This window comes from Rhyacophila brunnea, unplaced genomic scaffold, assembly GCF_057557595.1.
Source record: "Rhyacophila brunnea isolate RB1 unplaced genomic scaffold, BYU_Rbru_1.0 scaffold_11, whole genome shotgun sequence".
Classification (NCBI taxonomy): domain Eukaryota; kingdom Metazoa; phylum Arthropoda; class Insecta; order Trichoptera; family Rhyacophilidae; genus Rhyacophila; species Rhyacophila brunnea.
The window spans coordinates 16,085,543-16,103,642 of NW_028232763.1; the positions used below are offsets into that span (position 1 = coordinate 16,085,543).

The 18,100-nt window shown below is 28.4% G+C and overlaps 1 protein-coding gene across 1 annotated transcript in view; it reads left to right on the forward strand.

The window, feature by feature from the left end:
• The first annotated feature begins 1,745 nt into the window (after positions 1-1,745).
• Positions 1,746-18,100, forward strand: part of LOC147078420 (uncharacterized) — a 255,360-nt gene continuing 239,005 nt past the window's right edge. The window contains exon 1 of the mRNA XM_085957041.1: positions 1,746-1,955. Within this exon, the coding sequence (XP_085813167.1) occupies positions 1,746-1,955 (210 nt within the window). The remainder of the gene's footprint in view (positions 1,956-18,100) is intronic.

Here is an 18,100-nt window from a genome sequence, read left to right on the forward strand (position 1 = left end):
ATAATTGTATCTAAACATAAGGCGAAGCTTATATCGATTTGAAGTGACGACAGGTAGCTGGCGTTCGCGGGCATTCGCGAGCACCCGAGGCGCACGTCTACTGCTCTCGATGCTGCCTACTCGCCGTACAGGTGGACTCGCGGGGCGGAGTCGCCGAGGCTCGCACGGGACCGCTCCGGAGGGCCGAAGTGGGGCGAGCCCGTGGAAGGTCAATGTTAAGGAGCCGCCGAGGTGCTATCCTCAGTGCCCGACCTGCAGCCGGTCGCTATAGCGCCGCCGCTACATCGACGCGCGGTTAACATGCAAACCTGAAAGCTCCGCGACCAAGCTTCGTTACGTTTTTGACAGTTGATAAAAAAAGCTCGACGCGCGGGCAAAACGCAAACCTAGAGAAAAAGATTTTTTTACAAAATACACTACAATATAATATTAATATAGTATAACTTATTTAATACTATGATTATAATAATTTTTACTTATGGACTATAAAAATATGTGAAGTACTTTATCTATGTATTGACAAGTGACGTTAATCTTTAGTGAATAAAACAATTGGCGTATAAAAGAAACATTGATTGGAATAATTAAAAGAGAAAACTTTTATTGATATATTGAGTTACGAATATGATAAATTATTATCTATTGGTTTTCTTTCGTTAAAAGCGTACGTTGTTATGATGTATTGAGAGGAGTATTTTTAACAATACGAAGTAATTTATCATACCCTTTAATGTACGTGCGTCCCGTTATGGATGGATAATTTCATGTGTACCAATATCACATTGTGATTTCATTGTGCCCGATAGTATTCAAAGTAATAAACTCATTAATCAAAACTCGCTGATTGGAGCAATTAATTATATTCAATCAAAGAAAACCGCATACATACTTAAATGTGAGTGTAGTTATTGATCACATCGACATTTAACTTGAGCTTAACTTATTGAATTTAAAAAAAAACACTAGATAAGGTGCTCATTGAAAAATATTTTTTTAATTGTGAATAAGTTGTCACATGAAACAATGCGACTAATAAATTAAATGCAAATAATATAAACTAAGATAAAACTATACGATACGTAGTTGAAACTATTAAAAAAACATTATTATAAGTTTTTTCCTACGCTTTGTGTTTGTGAGTGGGTGTTAATGCGATATGACAATTTTTGCTTTTTTATAATTGGTCGTCAGAGCTAAGTTTCGATAAACAAAAAGGTGGAAATTAATAATAATTTAACAGGAACAAAAAAACGGCTAAACCTGATTTATCTGTGGCGACTCAGCTAACAAGTGGTCGAAGCGCGCCTGTCACTCGATGCGACATCGGCCAAATGCGATACACAAATAATTTTAATTGATACCTAATTTGGTATAGATTTATCTTATGAACTTGACATTTTTTGAAACGCGTTTTTGTATCATAATACACCGCCATCAAACGACTCGTATTAAATCAATCTATCACACTACACATAAATAATTAAAAATAGTATATTCTACTCTAATTTAAAGAGTTAAAACTAAATTAAGAAGTGAATTAAATAAGTGAATAACACGTATTGCATCAAAGTAAAATTAATAATTTAAAACATATTATAAACACTAATATTGACTGAGTTATTTGTCGCTTGTTTAAATTAAACTTTTAAAAACTGTTTTGTGCTGAAAATAAACGCTGATAACGATTTGTTATCTATACAATCAATTAGTGACTATTTGTTCTGTGATAAATTAGATTCGTCAACATGGAGACTCTGGTGCTTATACCTCAAGAGTTTGGACTGGTTGTGACTCCCGCTGCACATCCGAGGATAAGGATCCCTCGAGGGATTCCTGAGATTCCAGCCAGCGTTTGGACGACAGCTAATGTACCACGTGGCGCCCTTTGCTACCCCTTCCAAGGAACCATCAGAATAGATAAATTGGAAGTCTACTCATACGTAGCCGATGACGATGTAAGTGGACTATTTTTTTTTTCTCAATACAATATTACATTCTTGCATAATTTATTGGATTTGCTTTGTTTATTAATTTTTTTTATGGGACACTTTATTTAAATTGGTAGAAACGTGTAGATACCTACTACTTATCTAACTATTATATGTTTTTATTTACATATTATTATAATCAATATTACACTATTTTATACAAAATATATGAATATGATTGGAAAGATATTTCGATTTTATATTTATATAGGTATGTACCTACTTGTATATATGTATAATTTTAGACTACTTTCATTGTAACCGATATATATTTTTAGTTTAAGTGCTATATACTTATATAATAAATTGAGTACCTTGGTATCAAAGTGGGACATACGCCACCTCCCACTAAATTCATGTTTTAATTGATTATGGTAGTGCAAGTGATGCTCTTTTCAAAAAATCCACTAAAAGTATCAAAAACGGTAGTTTTCATAGAGATTTTTGAGTTTAAAGTTGGTATGTTATATGAAAAACGGTCACTTTTCATACATGTTTGTCAGTCTCCTGTAAAATTTTGTAAATGGCTTATGTCCCACTTTGATACCAAGGTACTCAATTTATGATAATAGAGTATGTTCCGTCGGTTGAGATTAAGTACAGAGTTTCAATAACATGTCTGCTATTGATCGGGATGATTTGATATATATATACAAATTTAATAAAAACGATAAAAAATTTTCTACGTTCTTTACGATTATAAATTTATCAAATTGTGTACCTACATAAGTAGCATTTATAAAAAAATGTGTATTCAAAATATTAGATGTAATACACGGCACTGAAAAAAAAAACAAAATAAATGAAGTAAAATGATAATATATAAACATATTATATATATATTAATTGAAATAATACGAAAAATGAATTTTGTATATAATTTCGATTGAAAGACCTCTAATTTTAAGACCAATTTTAGTTTTAAATGAGATAAGCAATTTAGTATGCAAAAACCTATTGCTGACAAACTCAATTCATTGACATAATTACATAACTATATTTTATTTTTCAAATAGTGTTTAAAAATAACAACATATTTTTAAATAATTGCGGATTTATCACAAAGTAAAAATATTCTTGGTTACTTTTAATTTATTGTGGATAATAATTTAAAGATGTTTTTAAAGTCCCTAATAAAATTCTTAAACCGGAAGTAAAATGGATATAAATGATATATCCATACGATAGAGCGAACATTAAAACGCACCTGTTGACCGTTAAACTTTTAAGGAAGTGAATTCACCTGCACCTATTACGTGATCCAAAATATCATTCGTAAGAAAGCGAACTTCACTATAGGAATTTATTTACGTGGTTATATATATTATTAAAAAATAACATAAGGCATCCATGCATAAACATGTAAACAGTTGACCACATGAAAAGACCCTTGTGTTTAATAAATGAGTTTGCTTACATATAAGAAAGGGGAGTAAAATATTATACACAAAGGAAAGTTTTAACGGTTTCTTTCGATTATTTATCAACTTGTTCTGATAATAAACATACCTTTATTCTATTAAATAAAAATATTTATTTCCTTGGAGATAGGTATCTATATTATATTATTATAATTGATATTAGGTACAATGCCAAGATCGACTTGAATGTTTCACTGTTACAATAAAGATATCCTCAATCTCCTTTTATATCATCCTTGTATTTTAATAATACTTTTATAATAAAATAATTATCGCATATGAATATATTTTATAATATACCTACCTTCATAGGTAGTTACCGCTCATAATAAATCAGAGGGTAAAATGTTTAATTAAAATATTATTTATTTAATAAATGTATTTTTTAAAGACTGTTAAGTTTCAGTAAATGAATGCAGGTGATTGAGTATATAATTAACAATCAATCCTCATCTAACCATGTGTATAAAGATACCTCCACTACGGATATAAGTTTATGCTTTATTTTTGATTTGAAATAATAATAATTTATGTTAAAGGGTGAGTTTTTTAACATACCTATACCTAACTATATGTTGACAATATGTACTTAATTAGTGTGATTGCATTCTTAAAGTCTCAGTTTTTGTTTTAAGTTAAGATTTATTTGTACATATTATATATATATGTAGGTATATAAGTAAGCTTGGTAGTTTAAATAATAAATTATACCTATATAACAAAAAATATAGTGATAAAATGAATAATAAAAGTAAGTAGCTATATCACAATTATCATCATACTCGTCAGCTGGGGTTGATCCACCCTTTTTGGTCCATAGTTATTCGCTGCCATGTAAATCCATTGAAATTTATGAGTTCTACCATCTAGCGGGTTTTAGGGCATCCCTATGAACGCTTAGTGCCCCTTGAGTACCACTCTATGACGGCATTTCACCAGCGGTTGTCCACTCGACATATTCAGTGGCAGTGACAGATAAACCTGTCAGTATTATTATATTATATAGATTGTGTTTTATAAAACTTAATACGATTAGTATTTAAATTACTGATAATTATACAGACGATTGAATATAGGTACGAATTATAATAAAACTGTAACACGCAAAAACTTGTTAGGTAAATAAATAAACATAATAAATACTGTTAATAATAGGTAAGTATATTAAAAATACCTGTGTTTAGATCGAGTAAACAGAGATTATAAAGGGGAACTTTTATGATATTTATGGTAAATGATTTTTTACGCTAGAGGGGTGTTTGACCATTTTTACACTAGGTGACGCTCGTTATACTATTAGATGGACAATAAATTATTCTTAATGCGGTGTTGGTTATGTACCGTGTAATTGTATGAAATAATGCTATATGAGTGAGCAAGACAAGGTGCCCATAGTGGAAAATAATAAACCACATAACATTATCTAGTGATTATTATTTTTCTCACACCAAGGTTAGAAAAATATTTATATTTTTGTTGTTTTGACAGTATTTTTAATATGTAATTATTCATTTGAAACGATTATTACAAAATAAATACTTAGTTATTTAACTGACAATAAGTAGTCAGTCGATAGTCATAAAGAATTAATTATTTACCTATTTAATGCATATTATAAATACACAATTTATTAACCATTACAATCATACGCCGTGGTCTATTGAAGAACAAACAGTAGTATATTATTAACGAGGCTAGTTAACTCATTTAGTGCTATCACCGCGACTGGCGCGTTTGGAGACATTTGCCATTAGATATAATTAACGTGTTATTTAAATGCGGTAATTTAAATGTTAGCAGTGATTGTGTGCACTCCCTAGATAAGTTTTGAATTTTTAGTGATACGAATAATATTTGTATTTTTTTTTTATAATTTGCATTACCTCTTCGTATGTCATTTAATGTTATGTTGTGAATATCTTTAATTAATAATTTGTTATGTAAACAATTACATAAATACATGTCATTAGTATTTATGATATTAATTATAACCAGTATGTGATATGAAAACACAATTGTAATGTACAAATATACAAAAAAACATGTATAAATGTACAAATAAGTATTTCACGACTCTTTGTAAAGTATTTCTTATAATGTGTAAAGTTCTTTATTTTTAAAAGTTGGCTTAAATTTTAAGATGTATTTGCAGCAATAAGGAAAGTTTTGCGTAATATGTTACAGAGATTAAGATTTTACTACAGCGATAATTCACTGACATATTATTAATTTATTATGTTCAAGATAACATAATAGGAAAGTGCATTAATTATTTATGAACACAAAAGATTACAAAATTAGCCCAGTGTAATCTTAGAATTGTATGAATAAATTAAAAAGATTGTGTTTTTAATTCGGTATCAGAGTTCAACACTTTCAAAATGATTTAATAATTCAATTTTCATTTTTATATCACGACGCTCCATAATAAATAATATAACAATTGCATTCAACTTTAATTAAACTAGTTTGAAAATAAAACCATATAATTAAAAGTGGAGTGAATGCCACTTCGTATGAAGAGTGGGTACTTCTATGCAATTGAATGGGCCTGCTCTAGGTAAGCAAGTTTTTTTGCTCTTAGAATGTTCTCTGCTTTTACTTTGATTTATACACTCTCCCAGTGGCGTGGTGGGTTAATACGATAAGCACAAGCAATTTATGAAAATAGACAATTAGGAACTTTTCATTTGATAAAAATATACGTACGTAACTAACTACCTCAATAATATTTTTGATATCATTTAAATGAACAAATCGTGCAGTAATTATGAATATTTTTTGTTTAAACTGTTATTAATATAACAATATAACATTCACTTATTATATATAAATAACAATATATGCAATGTTATAAGATGCATTATTATTATGTTATCATTGGCTCTTAACATGTACATTAACATTTTTTTCTATAAATATTTTTGACATAATAGCATGTTGTAAGTACGTCTACGTCTAAGTACATATTGAATATTGATGTAACAAAATGTGATTTTTCTAATTGCGTATTAAAAACCCACAATTCTACTTATTAGGTATATAACTAGTCTACCGTAAGTGTTTTTATTACTTCAAAGTTAATTATATAATACATACAGGTAAATAACCTATTGTTATAGTTTCAAAGCGAAGCATAAGAACATTCGTATAGCGAAGTTTGACTTTTGTGAAAAGGGATGGTTACTTACTGCCAGGGTTACCATCACATTATAAATTTGAGTAAGCTATGGCTTTGGAGACGGGCGTTGACACTACTTTTCAAGGGATGCAATTATTATTATGTAGATACTTACCGTTATTTCATGACTGTGAGCGCTAAGTTAATATCAGTGAAACTATATAGATTTACGCCAACACCCATTTTAATCATTTACACTGGATACAGTACTATGAAATGAGTGGTTCACAAGCGTAGAGAACCAAGTCCATTCTGGTTATTTTTGAGTAAGCTAGGTTCAAACATAATATTTGAGTATTTTTTATTCTATATGTACGGTATGATTTCCCTTACATAATAACTTAAATGTAATACTCAAAATAACTCTTCGGAATTGCAATCATACCCTTACAGAATTATAAATACTCAAATATTATGTTTGAACCTAGCTTACCCAAAAATAGCCAGAATGGACTTGGTTCACTATGCTTCTGAAACACTCAAATTATAGCCACGATTTGTTAGTTCTAGAAAAGTCCAATCTATAATTAATAGACGTCAAATTAATATTATGGTGTCTTAAAATAATTTATTGAATTATTTATACTAACTAATTCTCAATTAAGTTATTGATAACTTCTTATTACTATGCATAACGTATTTATATATATTATGTGAATGGCATATTATATGATAATATATATTATTTTTTAAATAACAGAAAAGTTGTGAGAGTTATATAATGTCGTGTAGTAAATATTTAATTTTAAAATATCTACAAGTGATTTTATGCATAAAATTGAAAGCTTTACTTCTTACCAAGATCAAAGTTAAAATTGTTAATAATATGATACCTTCCATCTTGTCGGTGGTAAACAGAATATACCTACTACATTAGTAAGATGTTGCAATAGCACATATATAGTTGGCGGCTCAGTTATTATATGAATATATTGATTTATTGCTACCTTAAAAGTACGCTATCTATCCATCAAATTCTTTTAGGCCTAAGGAATGTATCCACGTTGAAAAACTGCATCACCGTTCGTAATGCATTGGATCGGGTCAAAATACCAATGCCGTTATGGTCGTAATAATAAATCAGGTACAATTACATAGTTATATATTTCTCAACTATTCAGACAAGTGCGACAATTAGTCATACAACTGTTAAACGACATGTCATTATTAAATTGATCAATCCAGGTGGGTATTCGCTAAAGATACAATTTGATAAAAAGTTTGATGCAGCATATTTGAGTTATTCTGCAACCAAATTACAATATATGCGATTACATAATCATCTTAAAATTATTTAAAAATAATTATATTATACACACACATAGCGAAGAAATAATATGAATTGCTTTATAAAACAACGATTATAATCTATCATACATAACTTGAAAACACTATACATAACCACTAGGAAAAATCACATCTGAAAAAACTACGAACCACGACGGGATTTGAACCTGTATAAACATTGGTGTCGCGTCAATCTGTGCATTAACCAATCATGCTACGAGACTTTTATCTAATAACGATAATTTAAACTAGTAGATTATACATGACATCTAAAAATCTTGTGAATTATTCATTTAAATAAAATAAATAGTTTATTAAAGATTATAATCTCTTTTTTGTGCGCGTACCGTTAGAATATGGGGTTTATACTGATAATCGATTATTCTAAATGATTTTTAAAATAAATTAAATCAAAAATTTCTCACTCAATTATTATATTATTTAGTAAACTCATATAATATATAATACTAATGAAACGAAAAATATACAAAATTTTCGATTTTGTTATTCAAGGAAAGTTTAATTGTAACCGTAGCAGAGGAAGACGCCATATTTCGTGGCTCAAGACCATTCGTGATTAGTACGAGTGCAGCTCCACCGAATTGCTCTTGGTAGCTGATGATAGAGCAAAGCTTGCCTTGATGGTGACCTACTTCCGTTAGGGGATGACATGATAATAATAAGAAGCCCATACAATTGTTTAAAATATTCAGAGATTCTTAAGTATTTACCAACCGTCATTGGAAATTGTTTAGAAATTGTAAATTAAAATTTAAAGTACAGTATTTATATAAGTATAACCAAGAATATTTAGCATCCCTATTTCAATGCACTTACTATTTTCTAAATTATATTGAGTATTCAATAATTCTATGAAATACTTGTATTGTTTTTTTTATCATATTAAAATATTTAATTTTTAAATAGCACTTAATTCACATCACAGAAGCACTGTTGGGAAATTTGCTTTTGAAAAATCTAAAAAAATACAGTAGCATATTTTATTACCGCAGTACAAAGATATCCCTAGTACCTATACATTCCTCCCTAACGTCACCCAGCAGTTCACAAGTGCATAATATGCCATTGATCTGAGTAAAAACCTTCATCTAGTTCTTGACATTGCAGTGCAATGAAATAGAAACTTGTACATATTATAAGCGGCGATGACTTTTCCAAGGCATTCACACGAGAGTGGTTACGGGTAATATTGACTAGGCGTTGGGAATTCTGCGAGAACAATCGTTTTAAGTGTTATTAGTGTTGATTCGTTTTTTATAACACAGCTTCATTCTATGTAACACAATACTATTGATTTGTTGTTGCACTTTCGCAACAGCTTATAGTTTTTTTCTGAGGTGAAATAATTATAATTGAGGTGATTCTATGATTCTTCTTGTTATTGTTAAAATATCATTTTTTTTTAAAATACTAGGTATCAGTAAAAATGCCCTCTACAACTAAAAATTCAAAAATAGAATAACATTGTTTTATTCCAGCATAAAAGTTCAATGTATACAATGCCATTCTTTTTTCAAAATCGTTAAAAAACAAGAAAAGGTATTGTAGAGCTAAGTAAGTACCTACTATGATAATACTGTGTGCGAAAAAAGCGAAATTAATAAGTATGTATGTTTAAAATCACTAATTTTCTAAATATTGTAAGGATAGGTCATTTATATACCTACGTATAAAATATGTCCTAATTCCATAAATTAGAATTTATGTGAATATAATATTTTGTAAAAATAATTTATGCTTAATATATTATCTTTACAATGTTTTTTTAATTACTCTTTTAACTAGGAAATTAATTAGTAACAAAAGTTTTAAATGTATTTTAAATATAAAACATCAAAATTATTTTAAATAAATTAGATTCATTTTTCAACTTGACTGAAACTGGCTTTATTTAAAAAAAATGTAGGTACCTATGTAATTTTTTTTCAAAAAGTGTACCTACCTACCAATTGAAAATTTTTGTTCGCTAGTTTACAGTATTATTTATTGTTGTTCTATTCTGAAACACGTATGCATATGTATGTTTATTTAATGCTAAATCTAACGTACACACTGTATTACACGTGGTTTAAAAATAGATTTTTTCCTATGTACATTGCAATCATGGTGCACATTGAAAATTCGCGATCAAGTGTTTGACCTATCCTGCTACTGAGTCTAAATTAATATTGAAATTCTCTATTTTTTAGTGTGCGTTCAATCGTATGTCAAAGAATATAACATTTATATTTGATTATTTTGAATTATGCAAGTGATTAATAGTGTAAAAAATAATAATTTTATTTCTTGTAACTAATTCAATATAATACATTCATACAGATATTTTCACACAGTATGGTAATTATAATGCTCATCAATCCGAGATTTACTGAGTGAAATGCATTTCTTTGCGATAACTTGATAAGGTGTAACAATTGCCTATTAAAATGTAGATATCTACTTTCGGTTTTAATATAAAAAAACGTTTGTAAAATTCATGGGAAAAAGAATTAGTTTCATTTTCATTCGCTAAGTTCGTTAAGAAGAGCAATGAACCTGTGCGTAACAAGATCACACTGTTCAGAGCATTAGAAAATAAATTTTCTCGCACCACTGGAAAAACACTTATAATATTTTATAGAATGATAATTGACTGAAACTGAAAGATAATTTAAATTCCTACTAATACTTATCATTAGTGATACCCCAAAATGATGATGATGATGATGATCAAAAACTCACACCATTAAATGGTTAAAAGTACACCTTATAAATTATGTATAAAATTTTATTCATTGCTTATTAATGGTACCTACATTTTAAAAAATAACATAGATAACAAATTCCTATATAACACATTTCAAATTGTAAAATAGCAAGATTTCTATGTTTAATCGCTATCACACTTGGTTACATGTAAATTGTACGTAAAATATTTTACAGTGGCACAGTTCGCCGTGAGCTTTCTATCGGAAAGAGATGACCGTAGACTATACTGTCTCCAATTTTATTAGATTCAATATGAACATTAATTCAATTTTCATAGCTGATTTTGGTAAAAATTATGAATTCAAGAATAAAAACCTAACCTAACAAATAATCCAGTATATCAGTTATTTTCAAAATTTGTTTGCTGCTGGCTACCTGTAAAGTGAAGTAAACCGACAAGAACCGTGTTTTATTTAGACATGAGTTTTATTTCAGTACTATAAGACCCAAAGAAGTTGGATGGTATTTAATATACGGCCGTATATTTTGTTCCGTGAAGGAGAACTGCAAACGGAGAACTGCATACGTACAAGTTTCCGAACACGATCTCACTTACCTATTTAGTCACTGCGCGGGTTCTGGTGGCAGCTTTTCATCGGAAACCATTGAAAAGGTTGCGTAGTCGCATCTCTGGCTCCATCTCTCCATTACTTCTACCAAAAGTGGCTCCAAAATCTCATTATATGACCGAAGGAAGCTCTTTCTAGAATGTAGTGAATATATTTATAATTATTATAAATATACCAGAACTTACTTGGCACCAAATATTATTCATTATATTATTCATTATGTTTTGATTAAGTACCTACTTAACTAGAATAATATTATTTTAAAATGATATTGGAAATGACGCATAGTCATAAATGTTTTAAAGCTTTAATTAATATTCATTTAACCAAAAAAGTTTAGATAAATATGTCTATTATAATAAAGATTAAGTAGTAGGCTACAAGTAAACGCATAGTGCAGATTATAAAATGCCTAAGTATACTCGTATACTTAAAGTAAGCAGTATTTTTTTAATTTCTGAAGGTTGCACATGACTCTTAATATCATTAATCTTATTCAAGTCTAGATATTATAATGGTTAAGGTCCATGCAGTTTGTTTGAAATGATTCTGATAGCGCCTCGAATAGCAACTGGGAGCTTTAGGAAGCTTTTAACAGTTGAGCGCTGAGCTTTAGTAAAAACAATATATTGCGTAAGATCTAATATCATAGAAATTATAAACACTGTTTTAAGTGTACACACTTAAAATGCTTGTAATACAGGTGCAATTTAGAAAAATGTTGTGATGTAGGTATGTATAATTTGAAGTAATATAATATGATACCAAAAGTGTCACATCCGAACTATATAAATAATACATCAATGAATAGTATTTTTTTTTTAAATTATTATATTAATTACCTGATATTTGCGTTGATTTTTTTGTCTTACTCTTTTATAGTCATATACTTAGGATAATTGGTAAAGTCAAACACGAGAAAAACATTAAAAAAAATCATGCATTTTGAATATTTATTTTATGAATCCTGATGCTTGCATATAATATTAATGATAATGATAAAAAAAACAAATATACCTCAGTAAAACTAAAACCTATAATAGACACATTTAATGGTAACGTGTTCTCTAATGAAGGTTTATTGTAGGTTCTGGATTCGAACCCCGAGTCTGGCATGATAATATTTGCACATTGTTTTTCATGTGTATTTGGACCCAGAGAATAGGTTGAACTCAAAAAATCTGTGAATACACGTCCTTGTAACTAGAATATATTGAATAATACGTATTATAATATAATATATTGTTTTAACCTTTTGGATTTAAGGTAAAGTTATACAGGTATACGAGTACTATAGAAATACGGAGTATATTATATGGAGTAAAAACTCAAGAGAATGCTGCAGTGTTCAACTAATATAAACCATTCTTAGCATGCCTAGTTATCTACATATGAGTTATGATGGAAATACTTCAGATGACCTGAAAGGGTAATTTTGTTTACTCAGCTTTCCGTTGCAATCACAAAGTGCGAGCTTGGATGCGCATACCACTCTTACGAAAGATTATAGAGGTTCATTATTTTCGGATTTATCATGACCTCTCTGGTCGCACATAATTAACTTTGCATAATTAATTGCGAGGGAACCTAAACTGGTCAGCCTAGCTTAATTAGCTACACCTATCTTTTTGATTATAATATTAACTCGCACATTTTTTATAACATTATGTAAGTACCTACCTAAATATTTTTAAACTTCATATTCCTATGCATTATTAACGTGCCCGAAAAATTTAATCCAAAAAAATTGTCACAAACTTATTCAACTGACGACAATATTAAAGAGAATAAATAATATTTTATTTCATTGGACTATTATAATAGTTTTGAAACCAATTTATTTTTGTTAATTCTACTTTAATTAAGAATTATTATAATATATAATTAAAGTGAGTTAATAAGGATTAATTAATAGAAAATAATAATATGAAGTACAAAATATGGCTTTATTATAAATATTAACACGACGACAATAATACCCTTTTACGTATTTTATATCATTTCATGTCGTCATGACATGTTAATTTCGTAAATGAGACGAGAAAAGCTATCATAATTACATACATATAGATACGTCTTTCATACAAATTCTACAGATTGTCAATGTTAAGCAGCCGTTTTGACAAGAAAAACACGTCACATGTTCTTTATCTCTTCCATTTAGGCGTTCTAACGAGAATTATTAATATATGTTTTCTTACTGAACTTAGGTCGTCAAAATTGACTTCTTAAAGTTATGCGCGCATCTTAAGGAATTACGCACCTAAGTATGGTTCTGCATCGAGCTCTAAGCTTGCAAAGATACTTAATAATCTTAATTTTCAACCATTATATAGCTTAAAATATTAATTTGTTAGATGAGACAATGTATCATAATGACATATATTTTTCCAAAAAAGTCTACAGATTACTTATATTAAGTTTTTATTTACACAATTCTTCATTTAGGCCCTTAACAGTAATAATAAATAATTGTCGTAGCGGATATACTAAAACCTAAGTGTTACATTAGTAACAGAAAATAATTGACATTTTAAAATGTATGTAGCCAAGTCCATTTCTAATAATTATTCCCTCTAATGCATTCAGCGACGTATTATGAGTTCGGTTCACGATATATTTCCATCTCCAATACTGCTTTTGCATGACATTCATCAATATTAACAGACGCACACGACGAGAATTTCTAAATAACTTGCTGTTTTGATCCAGATGCCGAGCTGACAGTTGATAGATTAAATCATTTAAAATGTAGGTGAACGCTTTTTGTAGGTACCGGAATCAGTTTGCATGCAGGTGAAATTTCACTAATGTATATTTACCAAAACACGACACACGAGCTGTACTTAGAGGCAAAAAAAAAACAAATTTCTAATATTTTTAATATGTAGGTACTACCTAATGCATTAAGTTTTAGATATTATGATATTTCATCTATACTTTATTTTTTAATGAAATAAACGAAACGCAAATCTGTATGTACTTCGCAGAAAAAATATATTATGCTGATTTGATCATGATCGTGGCCCTCGTAAGGCACTGGACTTTCATCCAAGTGCTCCGGATTAGATTCCTGATGAGGTCATATTATATTTATGTGATTTTCTCAAAGTCTGGGTGTTTGTAATTATTTAGATTTTGTTACTAATTACTGTTTCACTATATTACTTTTATTAGCTTACCTCTTGGTCTAGTATAGTATTAAAAAGAATATATATGTATCTGCTACATTACTATTAACATCTTATATAATTTTATCTAGTTATCGAGGCATAGCAGAATATATTATTTTGAGGAAAATAATACCTAATATATTTTAATACAGTGGGTTTACGTTAAAACTGTTAAAAGTATTTTTATTATAATATTTCATATTAGCCATATCCTATATTGTACATTCGATCAAAATTGTAGTATAACTTTTTATAGTAAATATTATAATTTAAAATAGGTACTTACATTACATTGTGTTATGTTAATATTGTTAATTATTAATTAAAAAATAATAAGCTTATTGTATTCATTATATTAATATTAATATACATTACCATTGACTTTTAATAAACGCAGTATGCGAGTAATAAAAAAGTAAACAAACCTGCTCATATTGATTTAATACATTCATCCAGATATAAATGAAGATGAATATCGTTAAAAATTTACTCTATTTAGATGTCAATAAAGTTGATTATACTTAATTCATGTTTATGTATTTGACCTATTTTTCTAATGTGTCCATATTTAGGTATATTGAGATGTGAAAATTGATCGTATCGATGGATATTAAAATAAAGTCTAGTTTATTATGAAACTTATAATAGATACTGAATTATTGATAATATAATATATATTATACCTAATTGAATAAATATGTGATTTCATATTAAATTTGAATCTAAATAATGTAAGCCGTAAAGTAAGTTACAGAATGATTCTAAAGTAAATCTATGTGTCACAGGTAGATATTGTTCATCATACTATGCATATAAACATATTTATAAAGTATGTGCTAGTACACACATAATTTATATTCAACTGAAACAGGTGCGCTTAGATCATTGGAAAATTTAAAGCTTACAAAGAAATGATTCGTGCTCAAAGCTTATGCTAATACTGATACTATGCAAATGGACGGTAATACAACAATTTTCATTGAAAATCAAAGATACCTACCATTTATATCAGAGGTAAAGAAATATTTAAAACTATGATATTATATTGTAACATATACCTTTTATAAATATTAAATGGAAATTGTATTGCGGATACGTGCATTTATAAAGAAATGTTTTGATGTAAATAATGTTTCCTGTACAGTAACAAACTTCATGCTAAAGCGGTATATGTGTTACAGATTTATATTATAACTGTTAAACAATTTAATACTTATTCTATTACTATCATTAGCTGTTATTTGAGTAGATATATATTAATAATAAAATATTGTTTTATGCCACTTATTTTATGACTATTATATCTTGCTTTGATAAGTTAAACCTTATTCAGTTCAATATAAATCTGTCCGTGAACAAATGTATATACTAATATAAAAACCGTTAGAATATTGTATGAAAGAAACATTTATATATAAATATTTACTGACAAATAAGCAAATTGTGGTTTCATAAAATGTTATTTTAATTAAATTACAAAACTTACTTAAAAGTACGATGTTGACTATCCAAACGACATTTATAAATATAATATTTGTAAGTGTAAATGTGCGTTAATTTCAAACGAATCATCGTGCATTAAAATTTTTATTACTCGACAGCGGGTGTTAAAAGACATTTGAATAATTTGGTTCAGAATAAGCAATAAGATAAACAGTGATTTTTAAATCAATAATAATTATAAGATAAAAAGAACTTTTTATAAACCACGTTTTTAAATTTTCCGTTGAATCATATCCTTAGCAACCAATAATAGTGTTTTACTTTTAACGAATTTTTTCCGTAACATACAGAACAGAATTAACTGAAAATGAATTCAATTCTGCTTAAATATGGCCAAAAGTATTAAAAGAATGCATTGTCGTCGTGTTCTGATATATTCTAATAGTTTCAAATGTCTAGCTAGTCGGGAAGTTAGTTAAAAGTTTTCAATCTTCCAATACAAATCTTGGAAAAACAAGAAAAAAATTGTACTGGACACACAAGAAAAAATCTGTACCGGACAAAAAATAATATGAGCGAATAAAAACATGGGTAATATTACTGAGTAATAATTAAGTACCCACTTCTTTACATAATTTTATTCTACATTTTTGAATGACAAAATCAATAGTTTGAAAACACAAAAATATTGTTTGCTTTACCAAAAGTCGTAAGTTGCGTATACAACAGGTAAGACACCGGCAAAAAACAGAAAAAAAGCAGGTGATTTCGAACCTCTTTCGTGAACCTTATTAAAAATAGCGCTCTAATTTGTGAGCAGCAAAGGTGTGGTTAAGATCTCCACCCTTAAAATCGAAAAGGAAGTGATAGTATGCAACCATTGAAATAAAAAGACAACATACATAATTTATTTTTAGACCGAGCCACAATATCATTACAGACTGTTTAATTATCATAGTTTTTTTTTACAGGGATTGTTTTATGTACCATTTTTTAATACATTTTTCGGTGGAAATACGAGAACGGTATAACTCCATAATATTATATTCAAACACAAAAATATTACAGTATCTATTGATTTTGTATACACTGAAGCATGAATTGGGCCATTAAACTAAACATTGTATATCTTGATATTTTGACCAATCAATTATTTTTATTTAGACTCAAGGTGGTTAAATAAATGGCAGACAATGGGTTATCGTAAAAATATAAAATTATATCTCTTTACACCATAAATACTACTTCTAACATGTAGCAAAAAGGTGATAATGAAATAAAATTATAAGATGGTTTTACAACAGATTAGTATATTGCATTTTAGTATATCACCAATATGATATAATGTACTTATTAATTATAATATTTTATAAATTATAGCTCTTAATACTAAATACTAATAGCTCATAATTTTATTACAGTAACTATAATCGTAGGGCATTCAAATTTTTTTTTATTTAATATAAATTATGAATGAAATGTTATTCCGTTTGATAGACTGTATTTATATGTGAGATTATTATCTGTTAATGATTTTTTAACCTACGTTTTCATTTCTATATTTTTTCATAGACAATATTTTTTTTCAAATTCATTCACAAAAGGAAGAGGATGCAGCCCATTGAACCATAATGATCCCGAATTCAAGAGCGGTGAAAAAAACCATCAATAGAAAATAAAAAAAATGCCTCACGGCTATTAGTTAAATAATGGAAAAAGTCCAAGACTTCGAACAAATTATATTAACCACAGTCAAAACATAAAACAAGTATTTTATTGATGTAAATTACATCGCCTTTAGTATGGGTTTTATTGATTGAATTTCGATACTGTTTTTGATTCACCGTGTGCTATTAAAGAATTTAATTTCAATGCATGCAAAAATTAGAAAATAAAAAAAAAAATATTTTGTTCAAATAAAATTATTTGTAAATATAATCATCATCATCAGCCTGAATGAATTCACTACTGGATGAAAAATTTGTCGCTCGGTCTTGTAAAATGCATTGCAGTCCCAATCATATATATCTTTCAGATATTTTATATATTACTAGCGAATACACGGCATGCGTTGCAATGCCATCCAAAGAAAGATAGTGTTTGTGTTTTAATTCTGTTTATTGAATTGCTTAAGGATATACAATATTTTATGTTTTCCGTATGGTGCGTACACGAATAAATCAGATTTTCCAACGCTTGAGCAGGCCACATACAGCTGTCCATGTGAGAAGCATGGATTTTATAAATTTGGTGTAGGAACGCATACGAA